This window comes from Copadichromis virginalis, linkage group LG9, assembly GCF_057382275.1.
Source record: "Copadichromis virginalis isolate Kocher_CV1m ecotype Utaka linkage group LG9, C_Virginalis_male_GT1.1, whole genome shotgun sequence".
Lineage (NCBI taxonomy): Eukaryota > Metazoa > Chordata > Actinopteri > Cichliformes > Cichlidae > Copadichromis > Copadichromis virginalis.
Genome location: NC_140626.1, coordinates 5818868 through 5842435, shown reverse-complemented (window position 1 = coordinate 5842435; position 23568 = coordinate 5818868). Strand labels below are relative to the sequence as shown.

General features: G+C 39.6%; 1 protein-coding gene across 2 annotated transcripts in view; it reads right to left on the bottom strand.

Moving 5' to 3' along the window:
• hecw1a (HECT, C2 and WW domain containing E3 ubiquitin protein ligase 1a) overlaps positions 1–23211 on the bottom strand; it is a 95182-nt gene extending 71971 nt beyond the window's left edge. The window contains exons 1-4 of one of the 2 annotated variants that reach the window (XM_085467478.1): positions 22369–22430; positions 12991–13048; positions 9111–9432; positions 7809–7916 (exon numbers count right to left, since the gene is read on the bottom strand). In XM_085467478.1, the coding sequence (XP_085323604.1) occupies positions 7809–7916; positions 9111–9432; positions 12991–13017 (457 nt within the window). In that variant the 5' untranslated portion in view covers positions 13018–13048; positions 22369–22430. Of the gene's footprint in view, positions 1–7808; positions 7917–9110; positions 9433–12990; positions 13049–22368 lie in introns of both variants that reach the window. The other variant, XM_085467477.1, reaches the window with a different exon arrangement.
• Between the last annotated feature and the right edge of the window lie 357 nt (positions 23212–23568).

The window sequence follows — 23568 nt, the reverse complement described above, 5'->3', positions numbered from 1 at the left end:
GGCAAAAGCTTGGCTAATGCTGTAGGAGTTAAAACCCTGGCATACAAAGAAATGTGTTAGTACCAGTCGCACTCTATCTATCTATCTATCTATCTATCTATCTATCTATCTATCTATCTATCTATCTATCTATCTATCTATCTATCTATCTATCTATCTATCTACATGTAAACTATGTAGTTTGTATTCAATTAGCTGTTTTGGAGGCTTCTCCATGCTGTAGAGAATACATTTCAGAGCAAGTTGAACAGATGTCTCAGAGATTAACGTAGCATCTTCAGTCATATGAAGGTGAAGTCACAGGAAAAATTGACTTCTACTTCCTGTGTAATAGAGGTTAGTGGGAGTGGAAACACCTACATGACTTCATGGTGATATGGGTATTCTGTGTTATTTGTATCTCTCTTACTCCTACGCACAATTCCCACATTCCTAAACAGAGTCACTGTACGCCATTTATGAATGTCTGCCTGCGTTTGCTCTCTCGCTGTCATGCTCGCTCTGTCTCCATCTCTCCCTCACTCTGATGATGGGACTTGTGGCTGCTGTCTCTGTAATACCATTACAGTACTAAGTGCCTCACAGGCTCAGTGCACTCTGTCCTTTGTTCATTTAGACTTTATATTTCAAAAGACCTCAATCCGATATCTCCACATTATTTTAAAAACACAATCACAATGCAGTCCAATCGAATGGGCCAGGTTGGTTCATGGCCTTCTTCCTCGTTTGTTTGTTTTAGCCGGTGCTAAGATTGTCAAACGAAAAAAACAAATAAACAAGAACAACATGATATTATTCAATACTAAAAATCTATTCTGAATTATATATAGAAACTCATTTACAATAGTATCAATACCATTTCAATACCAACTGCACTATCTTTGTCTTCTCCAGCTGACAGTTGAAAACAGCAACGTTAATGTGCTACACTGAGCTACACTTTAGGAGGAATTTCAGAGGTCGGTAAATCTCTCCTTTCAAAAACAATGACGTATTAAACAGTTATTATAAATGTTAACCTGGCCAGCAAACGCATTAACATTAGCCATTCAACTATTAGGAACTACCCGATATTAGCCATCTGTTTTCATTAAGGTAGAGGCTAGCAGACTGTGGTTAGATGAATCATTATCCCTGGATGAATGGGTTTTGGATGGAGTGGATTATGGACCCATGGAGAACCAGGCTGGTTGCAGACTGTACAGCACAGCAGGTGAACTGAGTGTGGAGAACTAAACTGAGCAAGTAAAGAGTTAAATCCAGAGTGGGACAGGCAAAATTCAGTACTGGCGAGCAGAGCTGAGGATGTAAGCATTTGGAGACGGACGGAGCAGGGTGAATGATGGATGAGAGATGGATGAGAGGCTACAGTTAGATGTGCACAGGATGATTGTGGTGGGAAGTGGTTGGTGGCTCAGCTGCAGGGGAGGGGGTGGAGGAGAGGGTTTAGGGTGTGGTTTCAGGGGAGGCTGGTCATCACGATTGGAAAGCATCACTAATGTGCCGGGGCCAGAGAAGAAGCGAGGTGGTAGTAGTGAGAGGAAGGAGCTGCCAAGCACTGAGGAGCTGAAAAGCTGCCGGTGAAAGCACAACAGTACTGAAAAGCACACTGTAAATAAAGACTCGCCTCACACTGCCGAGTGCGGGTCATTCCTGCTACGATCATAAACGTTAACTTTTCTGTTAGAGCCAACAGTGAGGTCAGCTTTAAAATGCAGGCAGCGACCGGTGAGTGCATCTTTTTGTTAGCATAACTAATACCACACTGTCCCATAATGCTCTTCTTCTACATTAGATTATTTAGATGTGTTAGGGTAGAGCAGCACAATAACTAGGCTTATTAGTAGTTTCTTGAATATATTTTAACTTCACAATCTGTAATCAAATGACCTAAACCATTTTCTAAAATGAATAATGATAATAATTTAATGTTAAATACTTATTTTGTATTTATTAGTTAGTTAACATATCAAGATATGACTTGTTACTTGTGCTGTTGCAGAATGGGGTCAAAATCTTCCCCATGGTACTGAAAATGGTATCGAGTATTTAGTGTCTTCCTTTGTATCTGTATTTACTTTAAAACTCGAGTATCGTGACAACAATAACCAGTGCTCCTATTTTGTTTGTGTTTCCTTTGTAATTAACTACATTTCATTATCATAAGGTGGAGTGGTAGCAACATTGGGTTTCTCTGAGCTATAAAATTAGGGACCAGTTATTCTCCTCAGCTAGATACCAGATGTTATATTTAAGCTTCGACTTCTCAAAAAATAAAAAATAAAAAGCTCTTCAGCACCTACATCATATAAATATATTATTAACTGTTCTTATTATTTCCAAAAACAGCTCAGGCACAAATTCAATCTAATAGAAAATGATATATGGAGATAAGAATATAAAGCCATTTAAAACAGTATTGGTCCAAACTGACATAAACTACAGTACAGTGATACTGCCACTGATTTTCAGGTATACTGTGCTGTGAGGTATTATCACCACATTACTCAGCATTTATGCTGAAACTATGGATGTGCAAACAGGCTCAAAATTATATCACGATATTTCAAAGACATTTGTGATAATGATATTTATGAATGCAGAAAGAAAACACACACACAACATTTTATTGGTGACTGCAGCTTGCAGGCAAACATACTGACGCGGTTCGAGGCTGGTAGCGGCTCTGGTTGAGCCATAGCTCAAGCTTGTAAAGTCAAGTTAAAACTGGCAGTTAACTTCCAATTCACACACAGTATAGCTGTCACTTGAGAACGCACCATGTCAGAAACAAAATAATTTTTCATCCTCAGAAAGCAGGGGATGAATATACAAAGTTATCACAGATTTCCAAGTGTCAAGGACTGGAGTGTGAAGTAAAAAAGGAATTCAAAGAAAGCCACACGGTAAAGAACAAGCCTGCCAGGGGTAGGAAACAAAAGATTTTAAAGACCCTGGATTTGGATTTCAGTACAGCAAACAAACATGATATTACTAAATATCATCAACAGGCTAAATGAACTTCTGTATCCTTAGATGAGTGAAATAAATTAGCAAACAAACCAACAAACTAAATGATTTTACTATTGCCAAATCAAAGCAATCTGTTGGTAATAATGGTGCCACTCTGCGTGGTTTGAATTATATATATCTAGACTCTAATTTGTCCATGTAAATGGTCTTCCTAACTCACTAAGGTTAATTATGGAGCTCCACAAGCTTCCATGCTAGGACCACTTCTATTTAGATTACACACTGTTTTTCAGACTTCCCTTAGAGTTACGTATTATCTGCATAGCAATGAAAATGTGTGCTCTCCCTCAACACGACACATATTAAAACATTCCTGCAGTTTAACAGCAGAAATGTCTTAAAAGGTTAAAGGCCCGATGACTTCAGTGACACTGTGAGGGCTCCTGAAATCATTGTTGACTAGGACATGTTCTTCAGTGTTCACATTAATGCACAAATAGGAGACACACCAATTAGTTAAACTGCAGAAATGTCTTTAAGACGTAAAGGCCTGACCTCCCATTTTCTCCTTCTAAATTCAGATAAAACTCAGGTTATTCTACTTGGCCCTTAAATTCTCAGAAATATGGTATCGAACCAGATGCTTACTCTGGGTGGCATTACCTTGGCCTCCAGTAACACAGTGAGAAATCTTGGAGCCATTTTTGACCAGGCTATGTCCTTCAGTGCACATATTAAACAAATATATGGGACTGCTTTCTTGCATTGGCACAATAGCTCTAAAATTAGAAACATTCTGTCTCAGAATGATGGAGAAAAACTAGTTCATGCACTTATTACTTCTAGGCTTGACTACTCCAACTCATTATCATCAGGTTATCCTAACAACCCCTTGAAAGGTCCTTCAGCTGATCCAAATTGCTTAAAGGCCTCCTTTACCACCTTGTGAACACATCACTACTTTCCATCCACTGTTTCCTCTAATAATAATAATAATGCATTTTATTTGAGGGCGCCTTTCAGAAACCCAAGGTCACCTTACAAAAACAAAATCAATAAAAGGAACAGTAGTCATAAAATACATAAAATAAGTTAAAATTACAAAACAGAGCTTGACAACAGATAAATTCAGCATTAAAGCAAATAAGCCAGTTTAAACAGATGTGTTTTGAGCTGTGTCTTAAATACGGAGAGGGAGTCAATATTTCTTAGTGCAGGAGGAAGAGAGTTCCAGAGCCGAGGAGCAGAGCGACTGAAAGCTCTGTTCCCCATAGTGATAAGGTGTGAGGACGGAACAGTAAGATGAATAGCAGATGATGATCTGAGAGGGCGGGAAACAGTGGTGATATGGAGCAGCTCACACAAATATGAAGGAGCAGATTTATGGACACACTTGTATGTAAGAAGTAAGATTTTAAAATTTATCCTGGCTTCTACGGGAAACCAGTGAAGCTGCTGAAGAACTGGGGTAATATGAGCACTTAACGGAGTGCAAGTTATGACCCGAGCTGCAGAATTTTGAAGAAGTTGGAGTTTATGAAGGGACCTTTCAGGGAGACCAAATAGGAGGGAATTACAGTAATCAATACGGGACGTAATAAGACTATGGACAAGGATGGCAGCAGCATGGGGAGTAAGGAAGGGACGGAGTCGGTTAATATTATGTAAATGGAAGTAAGCAGACCGGGTTATGTAATTAATGTGAGACTGGAATGAAAGAGTATTATCAACTATGACACCCAAACTCTTAACCTGAGGGGAGGGAAGGGTGGGAGAACTTTCAATGTTAATGGAAAAGCTGTGGGATTTGGTTAAGATAGATGGTGAACCAACAAGTAAAACTTCAGTTTTATTACTGTTGAGTTTGAGAAAATTGGAGGAGAACCAGGGTCTAATCTCAATAAGACAGTTTGAGAGGGAGGTAGGTGGGAGGGATGAATTGGGTTTAGAAAGGTAGAGCTGGGTGTCATCGGCATAACAGTGAAAATTTATATTGTATTTTCGGAATATATATATACCAAGAGGGAGCATATAAATAATAAATAAAAGAGGCCCTAATACTGAACCCTGGGGCACACCAGCAGAAACAGGATAGAGTTGAAGAATGGGATTTAAATTGGATAAACTGAGTGCGGTCTGAGAGATAGGAGGTAAACCAGGTAAGCGGGGTGTGACTAATACCAATGGAAGCTCACCGGTTCAGGAGAATATTGTGAGAAATGGTATCAAACGCCGCACTAAGATCAAGAAGGATGAGGATGGATAGGAGACCAGAATCAGCTGCCATCAGAAGGTCATTGGTAATCCTTGACAGAGCAGTTTCTGTGCTATGATTGGGGCGGAAACCAGATTGAAATGGTTCATAGAGATTATGGTCATTGAGATGTGAATGAAGCTGGGTGGCGACAACTTTTTCAAGAATTTTTGAAATAAAGGGGAGATTTGATATAGGGCGAAGATTATCAAAGTTATTGGGGTCTGCACCAGGCTTTTTGAGAGTTGGGATAACAGAAGCCTTTTTCAGTGCTTCAGGAACAATCCCAGTGTTCAGGGAGGAATGAATAATATTGGTTATGAGAGGTGCTAAAGAGGGAAGACAGGCTTTAACTAACACAGTAGGGAGAGGGTCAAGTTGACAGGTGGATGACTTAGATTTTTTAATGAGATTAGACACATCAGTTATGGAGGGAACAGTAAAGCTTGAAAATAACTGACAGGAAGACAGTGGGGGAACCAGGAAGTCCACTTCAGAGTCAGGAGCTCCTAAAGAGTTAAGTTGACAGTGAATATCTGAGATTTTACAAGTGAAAAAAGAGATAAGAGAGTTGCAAAAATCAACAGAATACATGTGGGAGGGGAATGTGTCTGGAGGTTTTGTAATTTTACTGAACAATTTACTGAATAGAGGGACCTGGAGTTACCTTCATTAGAACTAATTAAACCAGAGTAGTAAGCAGATTTGGCTGAGGCAATGCAGTCCTTATAGAACAGAACATGATCATTGTGCATTTCTTTATTTACAGTAAGTCCGGTTTTCTTGAATAGACGTTCGAGTTGGCGTCCTTTAGCTTTAAGGTGACGCAATGAGACAGTTCGATGTTTAAGGGGAGCAAATATGTTAAGAAGGTTATGAAGGTTGACATTATAATGGCAAACGAGTTCATGGGGTTCATGGGGTTGAGGAGCAGTGGATAGATGGAAGGTCATGGACGGCAGATGAAAAAACAGCTGGGTTAATGTTACTAATCTTCCTAAAAGTGATATTACGAGAGATACAGGTTTTGGAAGCGCTTATGTTTGCATCAAAAGAAATAAACATATGATCAGACTGGGGAAACAATGTGGCTTTACAATGGGTGGGGGTAATGCCAGAACAACAGACCAAATCCAGGATATGACCATTAGAATGGGTAGGAAATTTTATGTACTGTAGAAGCCCAAAACTTTCCAGGCAGGAGGTAAAATCTCTGGAAAGAAAGAGGGATTTTATCATTGTCCATATGAATATTGAAGTCACCAGCAATGATCAGATTTGGAGAAAGTACAGTGAAATGAGTGAGAAGAGCAGAAAATTCATTTAAAAACTCCTTGTTTGGCTTAGGTGGCCGATAAACAGTACATATGATGGTGGGGGTAGATCCAGGGAGCTGCAGTGCAATGTATTCAAATGGATGGGAGGGAGGGGCAGAGACAGGGAGCACTTTCCAGTGCCTCCGGTGAATTATCGCGAGACCTCCGCCCCTCCCCGAGATGCGAGGTTGACAGGTGTAAACAAACTCAGATGGAGTGGAGTCATTGAGAGAAACAAAGTCATTGGGCTGTTGCCATGTTTCAGTCAAGCAAAGAAAGTCCAACTTACAATCACAGAGGAGATCATGGACGAGATGTCCCTTACCAGTGAGAGAGCGGAGGTTTAATAGACCAAACTTGATGCTGGAGTTACCATGCTGGACAGGAGGCTTAGTCGATCTAGCCAGGTGGGCCAGCACATTGTGGTCGACAGCCCGGTCAGTCTTGCGGGGAGGACAACGAGTTTTTCACCAGATGGACAATATTGAGTTAGTGTCACTGATATTGAACTTCCGCCGAAGCCCTCGGTGGATATACCTGTGGCGGGGCTGGAAGGCGATGTCCGGGTAGAAGTATAGAGCCACAGGTGGAGAGACAGCCAGGCAAAAATGGAGCCGCAAAAGATCCGTAGCAGAGTACTGGAGAAGAGCTGTCGCCGGGTGATGAATGATGGATAAAAAAACCCAGGTGAGCACGAGCCACACCAACACCCTGTGGAGCCGCATCTTAATCAGGGCCGAGCACTGAACACAAACGGAAGGACCGAACAACCAGCTGACAGCTGCAGCGCAAGCAATAGGAGCCCGCAAATGTTGCGAAAACAAGTCAAAACAGGGTTGCGCCTTAGATTCTTGGTTCACATTGTCGTCAGCAACTGAAAAAAAATTATAATAAAAATAGTAATAGTAATAATAATAACCGGTGAGCAGCGGCAGCGTTCACTCGACCGGAAGCCACATCTATGTTTTGCCTGTCATATGGAGCAGGTGGTAGAGTCGTGCTTGTTTGAGATATTTGTTTTCATTTGGGTCACAAGTCACCAGCTGCTAATATCATCTTGACTGTAGTTTAACACTAAAGTTTTACCTTTTTGACACGACTGACTGCGTATGTCCACAATTCCCCCCAAAAATCCAATATAACGTGAGTGACGTGGAATCGTTTGTTTTACTTTATATTGTGAGCTGTTTGGTGAAAGACATTCACATTTTCTTAGAGACAAAGTGTTCCCTATATTAACAAAAAAAACATTTTTTATTACTCACGTTCACTGAAGTGGGAGCTAGAATCAATTTTCCAGACTATTTGTCCTTTGTGAGATCCATTGATGCCTCGGTTCTTGTAGTCCAGAAAGTTCTCCGATAACGTCTCATCTGGAAAGAGAGATGAATGAGAGCTCAAACCATACTGCACGTCCAAGCTTCTGAATTTCTTTCTGTAATGTATTGGCAACAAAATAAAATGATAGCTGAAACTACTGGTATTCACTTATACAACTGGACAAGTGGAAATCCTTTGCTTTGAGATAAAGTAAACTCTGGTTTTACATATCAGGACATGATTATTTGGCCCTTAGCACATCTGAAAATTAAATAAGCGCTTTATGTATGAATGTACCAGTCTGTTGTATCGTTGTGGAGAAATGTTGGCCCACTATTGATTTTAAACAATGCTTAAGTAGTTTTAGGTTTCTGATCCTTCGCTTACGTACGGCTCTCCCATGGTCTTGCTGCGTCATTTTAACAACACCACCATGTCCACCACGAACTCTTCTGTGTACCAGAAGGTTTCCCAAAGTGTTACTTTATTTAAGTTACAGCCCACTAAAGGTGGTTATACAAGATACTGAATCATAGGGTGTAAATAATTTTTCACTCACTGCTTCTGCATTTGGCTTAGTGTTTATTAAATAAATAATTTATGATATAATAATACAACAATTATTTCTTCTAACATAACAGCTCATGTGCTGTTGCTCATCTCGGGTTGTATTTACCTCATTTTAAGACCTGCCTGATATGTAAAACCTTGGAATTAACTGGGTGTACTTTGTTTTTAATGTGACTGTATGTTTGCAGATATTGCCTATCTAGAACAGACTACCTGATGCATGACATGCCTGCTTGAATGAAAATCTATATCACAGACTTCAGAGCTATCAGCTTTTTCAGAGAAGAGCACTGAAGTTACATTGTTGCTTTGTGTCTTAAAGCTTCATTAGCAAGCCTACATGTTACCATTAGTCAAACAATAACATAAATACATACAGAAAAGTAAGTAAGGTAAATGACTACAAGTGGTTTGTGCATGCTGTAATATCCAGTTTCTAACTAACCACTTGTGCTCTCTATTTACACACATCTTTGATTTATTTTCCACCTCTGGGACTTATGCTGCCATTTTTAAACAAAGACAAATGGCACTAAAATAATGACGTGATAACCATCACAGCAGAGGACAGCAAACCAGAGTAGCATACTGTACAAAAACAAATAAGATTTTTTTAACACTACTTTCAGAGTCAATATATTTAAAACTCTAAAATCTCAAAGCACGTGACATCTTACCAACTAAATACATCCCAATCCAGTCTCCAGCATCCACTTCTTCCTTGATGTCCCATGTGATCACCAGGTCTTCGGACTGGCCTATGATGTAGTGGGAAGAGCTGATGGTAAGAGTGGAACGTGCATCTGGAGAGACCAGATCAGTGTCGCTGGTGGAGCGTGACAGTCCCAACATAAAAGCATCCTGGTTCAGGCCATTGACAGCAAAGGACTCAGGGCCATAGCTGTGCCGAACCGCATCCTTACAGCGCTGGCGGGTCTGGCTGCTGCGAGTTGGGGATGCCATGGCCGCCAAGCCCAGGAACCGATTTTGGTACAAGTTCTGCAACGACATACACAGAAAGAAGCTTTTAGCAGAATCAAAGCTACAAAAACACGAAGTACCTACAGTGGTTGAAAATTTGTGGCCTCTTTAAAATGTAAAAGTGCATTTTCATATACAATATAACTTTATTTGACCGGCTTTTGTAAAAACAAAATAAAAAATAGAAATCTGTCAAAAACTTGTTTAAAACAATAAAGTGACTGAATTCACGTTTTTATACACATTTTGATCACTATGGTGGTCAGTGCTCTCTCTTATGCTGCAGCTTGGTGGACACCAAAACAAAAAATATCCTCAATATCAACTCGATCACACAGTTGCACAACAATGCAATGATGATGCGCTGATAACAGAAAACGGTCATGTATTTTAATGTTGTCTGATGACTGACGTCAAACACAGATCTTCTTCCAGCTAGAAGCAGAGCAGCTTGTGTTTGCTAACACAGCAATATTCTGTTAATCGTTTAGCAGATTGTTTTTTAACTGTGACCAACAGCTGAAATGCAAGCTACTAAATCAGTGTTAAATCAGCCTGCCAGTCATCCTGTGCCACTGTAGGGACGCACCACTGCCTCTGCTCTTCTAATTTGACACTTCCAATCGAAAAAACAATCGTGGAATTTACCTTCACCTTATTATTATGTGTGTATAGTCTGTGCTTTATCTCTTAGTTATAGTAAGTCTGTGTGCCCTAAGTTAATATGCTGATGTGTCAGCTTGTGGGTCCCATTTGAACACTGACAGTGAGCCAGTTAGATGATGACACAGTTTTTGTAATTCTGTCTCTGTACTGAAGCTCTTAACAGTTTTTAACAAAAGCATGGCATTCAATTCAATTCAATTCAATTTTATTTATATAGCGCAACAACAGTCACAATCACAACAACAGTCGCCTCAAGGCGCTTTATATTGTACAGCAGATCCTACAGTAATGGTAGGATCACAGTAGAAATTACAGCCATTCTGAGATATATAACCACATTTTCAGAGTCTCAACAGGAATTGGTCAACTGATGTACAAGCTGTTTCATGGTCAGGTCTATTAGGTCTCTGCCTATTATTCCTTGGCAGCCACACAAATAAAATATATGTAGGGCACTCTGAATGTTCAACTTGGATGTGTCAGGTTTTCACCGAGGCCATCAATATGCTGAAAAAATAAAAATAAACCTATCAGAGAGAAAGCAAAAACTGGCCAGTGCTTTCTTTCTGTTGTATCACTTACATCCAGCAACACCAAAAGGCCTGGAAGACTCAGAACAAAACTTATGTGGGCGATACCAGAATTCTTTTCTTGATTAAGAAAAATAACTTGATGTCCAAAGTGTACAATCAAGAGACAGAGAGGGTTACAAGAATGGCAAACCACTAGTTACCCTCGGCAAATGGAAGAGCCTGCAAAGTTCTACAAAAAATTAACTTGCGCCAGAATGATGGGAAGAAAACAGCATGGAGGAGGAAAGGCACAACTCGTGATCTTCAGCATACCATGACATCTATCAAACATGGTGGAGACATGGGCACACTCATCATTCTTTGTATTTACTTGGTTTATTTTTGTCTCATATTAGAATTTTTGGATGATCTGAAACATTTCAGTTTGACAGACTGTACATTCACTTGACTGTAGAGAGGTGGTGCTGAAGGTTCTATGATGTCTTTTATATTTGTGAAAGCCAAGGCCTATTAACTTTTTGTTAGTATGATTAACTACAACTTTGCCAGCATAAAAAGGATTTGTTTGACAGCACTCACTGTCAATACAACGGAAAAGTCCAAGGAGCTCAGTGAAGAGCTATGAACGAGGATTGCAGATTTACACAAGTTGTGAATGTCTCTTAGAGCCATTTCTAAGCAACTCCAGATTCCAAGATCATCAGTCCAAACAACTGTATGAGAGTACAAGTTATTTGGATGTGTCACCGCTTTGCCAAAGTCTGCAAGAAGACCCTCAGATTAGTTAGGGTGTTCAGGAACAACTCAGGTCAACTGACATGAACTTAAAGCTGCTGCAACACTAGTCTCACTGTTGACAGTGAAGCCAGTTTTACATTATTATGGACAGAGGGTGCTGACCAAAATAACATGAAAACGTCTATCGTTTCATTTTACGCTATTGTTTGTGTCGTGGTGTCGCAAAATAAACTGTTTACGGCAATATTTTTTCATCGTTTTGATGGACACTGTAGTTGCCATATTAATTTTTTAAAGTTCTCTCTTTATCTTATATTTAAAACAGACAGGCGACTGTTTTCACGCGTTGCCGTTAGGAACAACGGCGGTAAACCCAGCCGCCGTCCTCTTCTTTATTTTCCACATAAACCTTTCACAATAAAGCTTAAGATCCTGTTGAGATTTTTCAAAATAAACTGAAAAAATGACAAACAGAAGGACCGGTCAAAACAATACGAGGACCTTATTTCTAAACGAGGGGCTAGCATGGACATGGTTCTGAAAAGTCTGACACGGACCAGAAAACTGTACTATGCAAATTATGAAGGAAACCGGTCCCCACCCCAGACTCAAACACGACAAACCTCTTCTACCACCTACGCAAGGATCACGTGAAAGAGTAATCAAAGAGAGTTTAGGGAGGAGAAGCAAAAAAAGAGCTGTCAGGTGCTCAAAATCAACCTTAGACTCAAACATTAGAACAGGCCTTTCCCCACAGCACGCCGTGTAATAAATACGCACAAAGAAAATGGCCATTACAAACTTGTATCTAAAAATATGTGGTTTCATGCACTGGTGAAAACACTCGACTCGCAGTACAGGTAAAAGCCAGAAAAATAATTCATATGGACTCTACCAATTTGAAAAACTGCCTGTACCGGACTCCAAGTGAGACCACAGGATGCTTTGACACTGCTGACGTCAGCGGATACAGCCCAAGGTTCAAAAGATGACAACATTGTTGAGAAATTGGGGAATTGATTATTTAAAGTTCAGGAAAGAAGCAGAGCAGCATGCACTGACTAAAGTAACTGACCTTGATTACAACTCACTGCCCACTCTATCGACACAGTACTGTACTTCATGTGAACAAAGGTGTACCGTTTAAAGAATAAGCAGACCAAAATTAGGTGCCAGTTTTGTTTTTGTTCTCCTTTCTTTACATTTGAATGTTTCTACCCAATAACTGAAAACTGTTTGTTTGTATACAAAAAACTGATGCCGTGTAGAGGTAGTTTTTTTTCTTGTACTATGACTACTTTATTTCTTTGGAACTGACCAAAGTTTTAAGTTTTCAGTTTGTGAGTGTTGTTCTGTAGCACTTTAAGCTGTAAGTCGAGTCAATTAAGGTTTTAGTTTATCATATATAGCTATGGTATTTATTTAAAATACAGTTGTGGAGTTTTTACAGTTTACAAATAAGATTTTTTTTTATCGTCCAACCAGTGTGTGTGTGTGTGTGTGTGTGTGTGTGTGTGTGTGTGTGTGTGTGTGTGTGTGTAAAATTTGCAGCAGCTTTCGTAAATGCACAACAGAAGCTGGGTGGAGGTACACATACAAAGAAGCTGGAGAGTGATTGCAGGAAGGAGGGGGCACTGACCTTGAAACTACAGAGCTGCATCAGCATAATGACCAGTCAACCCAAAGCAGACCAAAACCTGAGGGAAGTGGGAGGAGAACGGTGGGGTGTTACAAACCACAGAAACAAAAAGCAGAAGCAGTGAATGCAGAGGAGAAAGTGAAGTAGGGTGTTAGGGGGGGAAACATCATCATCATCTTTTCATACTTCATCTTTATCAGATAAAAATATGAATACTTCAAGAAAAGAAGCACAGATGGAGAAACAAGTGGAAACAGAGACATGGAGAACACACAAATATAGCACAGATAGAACAGACAAATAGACTCAACACAGTTACAACACATACAACAAAAATCACTTTTCATGTGCATCTGCAGATGTTCACATGGTCAGTGTTCCTGCAGGGGAGAAGCAACCCTACAAAAATTAACAAGAAGTCTCTGAATGTTGTTTTCTGTGAATTCATCACAACCTGAAAATATGAAACTTCAATAAAAAATAAATATCAGTAAAAGAATAGATAGGATGAAGACTAACTATTATGGGATGACTGGGCAGTAGCTGTGTCACTCTACGTAACCAAGGGTTAACGGACTAGCAAAAAAGTGCCACGGATCCTCGCTCTCCACACAGCCCCAGGCCTACTATCACTGTGTTATATAAGCAAACAGCCACCCTGGCTCATAAAATGTCCCGAGGCACTGAGGGAAACACACCATTAGTGTTACAATATACACAATAACTTGCAGTTTCAAGCAAAACGTAGCATTACTTCCACATGTGGGGCAACAGCGGAAAAAGTGTTGATTTGTAGAAGCAAAACACTAATATATGCTCATTTGTTCAGCCTTGAAGAGAGCATTTTCTGAGTTTTCTGAGATTCTGAGAAGTTCTGGACTATTTTGTTGTTTTTTCTACCTCTGCTATGGAAGTTACGATTTTGGTTTGGATTTTCCATAAATGTCTGTCTGTAAAGGTGAAAGCTCAGAAAGTTTAGAAAGAAAACATTGTAGAGGTGTAGATTGGGCTCAACAATCCATTAAAATGTAAACATAATTTCCTCTGGGATTAAAAAAGTATTCTGATTATGAAATTTGGCTTACATCTTAATGACCTTGAAGACTGTGGCCTACAACGTAAGATTAGCCTTACTCAGGGCAGATACACATGGAGACACAAAAAAAAAGGAAAGAAGAGAAATAACAATTTAACATAAACCAGTGACACACCCCTGATCACCCCTGGCAGGGCCTCCTTGGATGAGGGTGTCTAGTCATAATGGCCGAAACACCCGATGAATACTGACGATGTGTCCCAAATTTTAATAAGATAATCTAGATCACATCTCTAATCACTAAACCTAACCGAAAAATTGCAGATTAGCTTGGGTAAAAGACCGAAAGTTGAGGCACACAACGATGTGTCCCGTTGGTAAAGTTTCTGGGCTGCCTTTCCTCATAACAGCCATCCCTCAAGATTCTCTCCATTTAAAGCAATGCATTATCAGGGACTATAACATCTAGTCCTTTTACTGAATCATGTATTAGTTGAACATTGACAAAAAGTCTTGTAACCATTATTCTAACAAATGTTGTGTACAGCCAAAATATAGAAAGTAATGCATAAGGATTTAAAATATAATTCCATATTCCACCGCTAACATCTCCTCTAAGGTCACCAGATTGATCTGAAGGGCAAAGTGCTAATAATGCCATATACAGCTATTTAAAACTTACTGCCACTTTTTATATTGACAACAGAGAGTAATACAGGGAATGATATGTGGCCATTCTAAATATCATGATATGTTATTCTGACTTTGTTATGTACATCAGAGTAACAGGTTCTAACCATTTAAATACATAACAATTTGAATACATGCGCACTGTTCTGAATAAATATACATTCTGAGGGTGAAATACTTTTTTTTAAATTTGATATTTATTATTAAACATTTTCACCTTAATAAAAAAAATGTATTTAAAAAAAATAATTGTATTGAAATTTATGTCAGATATATTAAAATTGGTTTCGATTATCTCTTTTATTATCTCCAGTATCCTTTTGTTTCTTGTCTAGTATTTGTCTTTGTTTTAAGTGTTTCTGTCAAGTTCTCTTAGACTCTTTTGCCTTATTTTTAGTTTACCCCCCAGTGTCTCCTAGATTTAGTTCAGGTGTGTGTAGGTCCCCAGGTGTCTCCACCTAAGGCCCACCCTAAACAACACCCTGATCTGATGGCAATAATTTATGAAATAAACAATCAGATGTGACACCAGCTATGAAACCATCAACTAAGCAGCAAAGTATTTGCGTAGGTGACAGGTTATTTTCCCATTGACTTATACACAACCAAACTTTATTATGCAAGCACAAGAGCTGCCTCCCTGCAAGTTTGCAAAATGTCTGCATTCCCACAAGCACACCCAGCAGAGCCCCTTAAAAGGAGAATGAATCCAATTAAACCATGTCTTCTTCCTGCCCTACGACAGAACTTTGCCAATCAAGTACCAGAGACTAACCCCCAACATGTAATTAGGAACAATTCAACCCTCACCCTAAAGTATTTCAGTGCTTCTGTGTTTATTATTAGCCCAACAATAGCTCCAAAGATAGCCATGCAATGGCATATCATTTTATGTAACTAGTCGAATTTCAGTAACTCTCCAAAATCTGGCTTGAATTTCGCCTCTAAGTCTACAATGTCACAGTCATAAAGCCGGGACTATGCGCAGGATTTTTCACTGTGAGCTCAGCCCCTAGTTCCACTGTAACATCCTCACTTAGCTAGAGGAGGAAACTTACCGCAAATAATCAGAGCTGGTGTTGGCAAGCAGGAAAAACATCACGTAGCCACCTTTTCTGGAACACCAACATAAACTTTGCTCACCAGCTGGACCACTTACCAGATTTGCCTCCCTGCAACTTTGTCCATTTGCCAAAAATGAAAAGCAAATTGAAGGATTACTCTCTGGCCAGACTGCAGAGTATCTATGAGAAGCAGAAGACCAAGAGATGTAACAGGACTACTACAGACTGACCTACTACAGGAAAAGCAGCTATGCTAAAAACGGCCCAGAGGTTAAAGAATGGGAGACAAAAATTTGAATAAGACAGAATATGATTGAGCCTGCAGCAAGAGTTTAATTTTCTTCCATTAATCAGGATAAACAACAAATCTTTAAATGCACTTGTTCTATTTCTGTGACTAAACACAATACAGTAAAAGTTTATGTACTCAAGGACAGTCTGACATCTGCGACTGGAGAGTCAGGTCATATCTGCACGTCAGTGTGAATGAAAAAATGATCAATATTACATCCCAACACACTGATACCTTATGTTCATATTTTCTTACTCACCCTTCTATTTTCTAACAGCCTGACTAACAGTTAAAGATACACTGAGTACACACTCACTGACTACATATGCATCAAAAAAACAATGCTCATGTGTGACACACATATGCAAATAAGAGAGAAGACAAAAACTATACAGTCACATTCAAATCCCTACAGTGCTCATTAGTTTCATAGCTACACATCAGTACAGTGCCATAGCTAGCTACACTAAGGCAAAACTCTCCTAGGAAATGTCCCCACTTGTACTTCCTGCTTATTCTTACATTTGCACAATTAACTGGTATAATCACATTCAGTCCAGTATGGGAGAGATTTGGAAGCCTTTACTGTGATAGCACTACAACAGAGAGCTCCCTGACCAATATAAGCACATGAGAGCAACATGGACTTAACATAATGATTTTCATGAACACGTTTCATGAGTTTCATGAACACAGTATTGCAAAACACAGTGTACTACAGAACTAGTATTAATCTGAGTGATGACCTGACTATCATCAGGAATGTGGTCACTTAGTAGAGTCTTCACTTCATCTCAAAACTGGCCATTGGCTATGGTTAGGATTGGATTTTGTATTTTGGATTTTGTATTAGGCTCATAATAAATAGTCAAAGATCTGTTTGTGTCCCTACATTTCCATTCTGCAGAATAACGCCTTCCACATGAGTGTTTCTTGCACACAAAGCTGGTAAGCTGGCAAAGTAAATTTAGCTTTTGTTTCGTTTTGTTTTTTATTGTTCTTGAGTTTTTGTCTGTGGGATTAAAAATTCAATGGAAAGACAGCTTAATGAAACTGAGGTCTACCACAATACTGACCACAGTTTAATTTCTTAAGGAAAAACACTTTTAGGCCATAAACAGCATGCTATGTTTGCCCTGATGCTGTGTGTGCAGTAGTGTTATCCAAGAAGTAAAAGAAAGAAAAAAACGGGTTGTGAGATACTAAAAATCATAACAGCATGCCGATTTATAATAGTCTTAATACCAACAATAGTCTTCTCAGGCTGTGCCATATCTCATCATCTGTGATAATACTGGTTTAAATTGTTGCATGGTATGAAAATGTCATACTGCAATCACTTCTATAGCAACGCCATGCACTTTCTATAGTGCACGCAGCAGCAACAAGACAAGCCGGGATATATCTGAGAGCAAGAGCCACATGTCAGCCTCCGATGAGTCGAAAAAGACAGCTACTTCAAAAACCTCCAATAAAGCGCATTAATTAGCAAGATATTGTTCCCATTAAAGGTGGAAACAACACACAACTGAGCTACAGACGAGGACACACTAACAGCTGGTGATGTTCGATATAAATGTAAACAAATAACTCCACCAAGTGTGGCAGGAGCACTCGCAATCTGCACTCCATTAGACAGAAAAAGTCAAGAATGAATGGAATTTACTAACGTAGTCACATGTAAAAAAGGACCTCTTTAGGCAGCTGCTTAAAAAGTTGGACCAAGACACAACATATTTGATATTATATTATATTGTGCAAATGACCCTACAAAGTGGTGGCAACAAAGTCAAGCAGCACAACGAACCTCCCAAAGCATTCCTCATAAAGGCGTTTGAGAGGTCAGTAAAGCTCCAGTTTCACACTAAATTAAAGAGTTCTCATAAATGCTAACGTGGTTGGCATGTTTTTTGCACTACGTCAGACATCTTAAATGGTGCTGTTACCGTGTGTTATTCTAATCTTTTCCCATTTTTTTAATAACAGCATTTTTTGCTCTGTTTTCCCCAGTGGCATTGCAAATGGTATTAAGTAGTGGTGCACCGGATCAAAAATCTCACGGTTTTAAGTCACGGATCGGATCAATTTTCGGATCAGCAAAAAAGAAAAAAAGAAAATTTTTTAACATTTACTTATTAACTTTTTAAGTATTTTTTGCCTGTTAAAAACATTCAACTCAAGACTCATTCCACGCAATTATATAAAAACTAATTAAGGTGCAATATAGGGCAGTACAGGGCTTTATATCTACCACTCCGCTGTGATATAATGAGCGGTCACGTAGCTTTCCGTTGACCTGGAGGTCCACCCGTTTGTAGTTGGGCAACAGAAGATGCCTGGGACAGTTCAGCCATAACTTTAATCTTCTCCTGCTCATACATGCCTGGGTACGATCTTGCCACTAAAGCAGACGCGCATCATAGCGTGGCTCAAGCACGTTCATCATAGTTTAAACCCCTTGTTTTGCACAACAGAATACGGCCTCCCGTCTGCAGCTAAACACCCCAACAGCTTCTGTAATAGCTTTAGCCCGGTCGGATTGGGCAGCAAAGGGCTGCTTAAATGCTGCAAACTCCTCTGCTCCTCTACTTGGACTGCTAGCGCTGGCCATAACTATCGCTTGACAGACCCACCACGTGCACCATACACATACTTTTTTCTTCTTTATCGAATCTTCGGATCACGTGCGTGCCGAACCGTGGAGTGGGATCGGTTCGGATTACGGATCAACCGTGATCCGTTGCAGCACTAGTATTAAGTATCTTTTTTTCCCTTGGTTTCAGCACAGGCTTTAAAACTCTAGTGTGGAGGATCAGATTGGGTCTGTTGTGCTAAAAGTGGTAAAGTAGCGCAAGTTATTTAAGAGGATGAGTCTGGGGTCCTCCCTCTGTAGACACTTAACACAGCCCATTTTGATGCACAAAATCAAATTAACTTTCCTGGGAATAAAGAAGAATTAATTCCTTCCATATTTTATTTAGATGAGAAAAGTCATTAAAATCAAATTATCTCTCAGCATTATTTGAATCGTTCAATATTAAAATATCCACAATTTAGCCATGATAAAATTATAAAAGGGATGTTAAAGGACTGAAACAAAAAAACTGCTATTATGCCACATCATTAGGAATAAAGACCAATGGCATACTCTGCTTCTTATAATGTCCCAGTAAACTTGATAAACATGTTGTACAGTTGTCGCTACTGTCTAAATCAAACCAAGTGACACAAAGCAGTGACTGCTAACAAACACACACAAAACTGAAAACACTGAAAATCTTTACCAGTCCCCAACTACACACAATTCAATTGCAGATGTTGTTTTTGTTTAAAGCTTGCAATACTAGGACAATCATATTAGAGACAGAAATAATCCATGATCAAACAATTTCCACTTTATTAATCAAGTTAGTTGGTTGCAGCAGTTGCTGTCATCATGCAGTAAATGGCCACTTTATGATAGCTTGCACACTTTTTTCTCTCACTTGAAAGGTTAAACAGCTAGAAAACAGTGTAAGTGTTGCTTACGTTGAGTTTTTTTGTATTGTGAGCTTTGATACTCACCAAACTATAATAAGTGCTGGTAGAGCTTCTGACTGCGTATAACTTTTCTCTGCAAAACTCACTAAAAAGAAACCTTTAAACTACCTTTAGTCCTTTAAACGTCTTGAATGAAAAAAGCTACAGGCTACACTTCTCATGCAGTGATAGTCTTCTATCAAGTACACTTTTATTACTGGAAATCTGCCTCTTCTGTTTCTTGCATATACATTTAAGCAGTGTCTTTTAACAGGCTGAAGTATGAAATGATTACATTACAGCTAAGTGGCAGAAGCTGCTGCACTTATCCTAAATTATTCCATTTTTCATATTTCTTTTTAAACTATTGTTTGGCTTATTTACAGTATTCCTGCTTGCTTAGATCAATTTTTATGTTGTCATTTATTCTGCTGAAAAACTGTCAGGTGTCAGGACATAATGTTAGGCAGCCAGCTGTGGCAGGAACATCATGGTAGTTTTAATTATTATATATCATTACCTGATCACCACTCAACAGCATTTTCCCATATTGGGTGTTGTTTTGATTGTATCCGAGTTGCCATGACAGTTAGCATGAGCAGACAAAGACATGTTTAACCTGCTCTTGCTACAGTAACTGTGTTGCTCCTCTTTCTGTACATGTTGACCTGACTTGGCCTCTCTCCAGCCAAACAGAAAATGTTGCACTTCTATTTGCTTTGACAGAATTCTCTCGATAAATCTGACTTTCTTCTTGCCAGTGTAACTAATATGTTTTTACATATGCAATCCACAATGATGCTGAATTATGTAAAGATAATGCAACATTCAGCTGATTGGATCAGAACTTGTGTTACATTTAATTATGAATAAAGAAAATCTGGGTAAAGTGCTTAATTTTTTTTTATTTTCACTATGAGATTATTCTGTCTTGTGTTTTAAATCAAATGAGTGTTTCACCTTAGCCAAAAGTCACTCATTGTTTAGTTCTGTTGGAACAAAACAACAAAGTTTTCATCTACCTGGTGTATCCAAATGTAATCTCACAAGTGAAGATCTATAAAGCCAAAATGCATGGAAGAGAATTCATTTGAAAACAATTAATTTCAGGTTTCTGAAACTACACTTGGTTCGCATGAAACCTAACCCTACCCCCAAGTAGTTCAACATCCACCTGGTGAATGTTAATATTAACTAACAATCAAAATAAATAACTGAGAAATAATTATGATTATGCTTTTTTCAATAATCAGAGACCCCAATCAAACAGAAGAATGGATTGGTTAAGCAGGGATTTCCCTTAAAATAACAAAGTGCTTTTCTGGTTTATCATGCTTTAAATCTGACAATCCATTAGAAAAATCCTTTTCACTTGAGCCTGCTTGATTAACATTTCTTAGCATAAGAAGGTGAACCACTCAAAGAAAACAGTGCTTGTCAATTTCAAATTGCTTATCGTTTTACTTATTGCAATGCCCACAGAAAGATAAACATAAAAAGCTTATCTTCAGAGCTCAGGTCACAAAGATGTGCTCAAACCTCTTAGGCTTTCTAGTAGAAACATTATTCAGCCCTGTGTGACTTACAGTGGAGTGGGTGATACATGAAAACATCAGGGTCTGGTTCTCATATTCATCATAAACAACCTGAGTTCACCTCTGGTGATAGCCAACCACTGCAGACTTGCATGCAGTTAAAGGAACTATGAACATCATTGACATTATACAACAAAAATACTGCATATATGAGAATATCCACCATTAATTAGTACCAACCATACCTATGTGCATAATTATGAATATGTTAAAAATAGCTGGTGGCAAATCAGTGGCATCCATTCAGAAGCGGAACAGAAAACCCAGCAAAAAATAGGTTTGCCCTATTGATACTGGAAGATCTGAGTTCATAGTAAGAACCAAATGGTAGTGTGCAATACCTAGTAAACGTTGCCTTTTCCCCATTGTTACAGGGATTTATGTGGGTCACAATTTACTCAGCAGCTTGACAGCTAGACAAACACCATCACTGGTGATATGCATCCCTTCATGGCTATACCTTTTCTATTATTATTATTATTATCATGTCTCCAAAGAACAGAAGCAAACAAAAGGAAATACACAGATCATGTGTGGCTCCAGTATTTAAGAGGATTTTGTGGATGGGAATCCTCGCACAAAGACCGGAGGGGGTAAGCCTTTCTCTTGTATAGCCTGCTCGTGGTACATTACAAATAAGGAGGAAGAACTCAGTGCGACGCTGTAGGGCCCCGACATCTTCAGCGCCAATACATTCACGCCAAACATCATTCAAGAAATTAATTAATTTAATGCAGCGCTGCTTACCAGAGAAGGGCAAGGTTTTCACTGAAACATGGCTTAATGTCTTCATACAGCAGTCGCCACCCTTCAATTCGGCACGTGTAATACAGCTGACACAGTCTCAATTTAGATGTTTTATTACACAAAATAACAACTTTAAAGGATGTTACGCCCTTGCAGCAATAGAAAATTAAGCTACTGGGGAAACACGTTTGGCTTTAAAGTAAACCGCCTCTGAAAAGGCACTCTGTCTAAATGCTGCGGCTATGTACTTGATATTTTTGCTGACGTTATGTACTGTTACAATAAATCACTCACTGTTTAAACAATTCAGCGTAACGTTTCCTCCACACGGAAGAGAATGACATAAATGCGGGTTACCGAACGCTGGGCCCGCTGCTGGAGACTGGCAGGATATGACACTACATCAACGTTAAGGCAACAATGGAGGCGACCTACCTGGGATAAAATAACCTGCCGGTGGATCATTCTCCAAAGGTAAGGGTGGGAATTCAAAGAGGTACACGCTTGCTAATTTCCATCGAGCTCCATTTCGTAGGCAAAGTGCAGTAGGAGTGTACACAAACGGCGTAGTGAGTCAGGGCCGATGAGGCACGCGAAAGAGGCTTCAGTCACATCCTTCACTCTTTCTCTGGACCAAAGTAAAGCTAGCAGCAACCGCGAGCACGTCCCAGGATGCGGCCAAAACACGCCGTCAGAAAACCGAATACCGCGAAGTTTTTGGTCAGTATTTTCCGAACTCAGCTTATCTGATATAATGAAATGTGACGTAATACTTTGTGTGGAAATCTATTCTATCCCAAATATTATTTTCTTACAGTTTGTTGCATGACAATGTAAGAATGCGATTTCCGGTGGAACTTCCGGTCGTTTGAGGCGAATTTCTCGAGCTTCACTGAGCTGGGTACCAGTGTCTCTCAGCCAATCCGAAAGCGGGTTTTCTGCCTCGCGTGCGCTACCTCCTCATCTCTACTCCCTCCGCTCATGTACCTAGTTACGCGCACGTGATAGCAAGCGCTCGCATTACTCCCACCGCCAAAACAACAGAAGCTAAAGACGGAAAGACGAAAGGAAAGCTGGAACTTAGTTCAAGCAGGAAATGCGACTCCGTCCCAGGCAACCGTGTTCGCATTGTCGATGCTGTGCCTGCAGAACAGACATTTTCGTATGTATATGAATACAGGTTGAGGATGAGTACAAGTGAAAGCTGGAAATCCCGTATTTCTGAAAATGTTTTCGTGTAAAGCAGTGTCGCTTTCAAGCTGCCAGCTAGTGACTACAGCTCCGGTTACCTAGGTGAGCCGTTAACGTATTTACTAGCAGGTAGTATGTCAATCAGCAGTATTCTTTGCTTTCATTTATGGCCACTTCAGTCTTTTCAGCGAACGTTTATCAAGTGTCACCATTTGTCACTTAAATTTGCCAAATACAATTCTCTTTCTGTCTCCCTGAGCCACACACTTCCAGTGTTGACCTGGCAACCAGACACCATTGATAAAGCCGCAGGTGAAGTGGGCAGGACGTCATAAACTCTCAGGGGAGCCACCGAAGGCACTACCAATGAAAGTGTAATGCAGTGGAGTCTTTCTGTGCAGATAAACAGCCCCAAAGCATAATGTTTCCACCTCCATGCTTGGA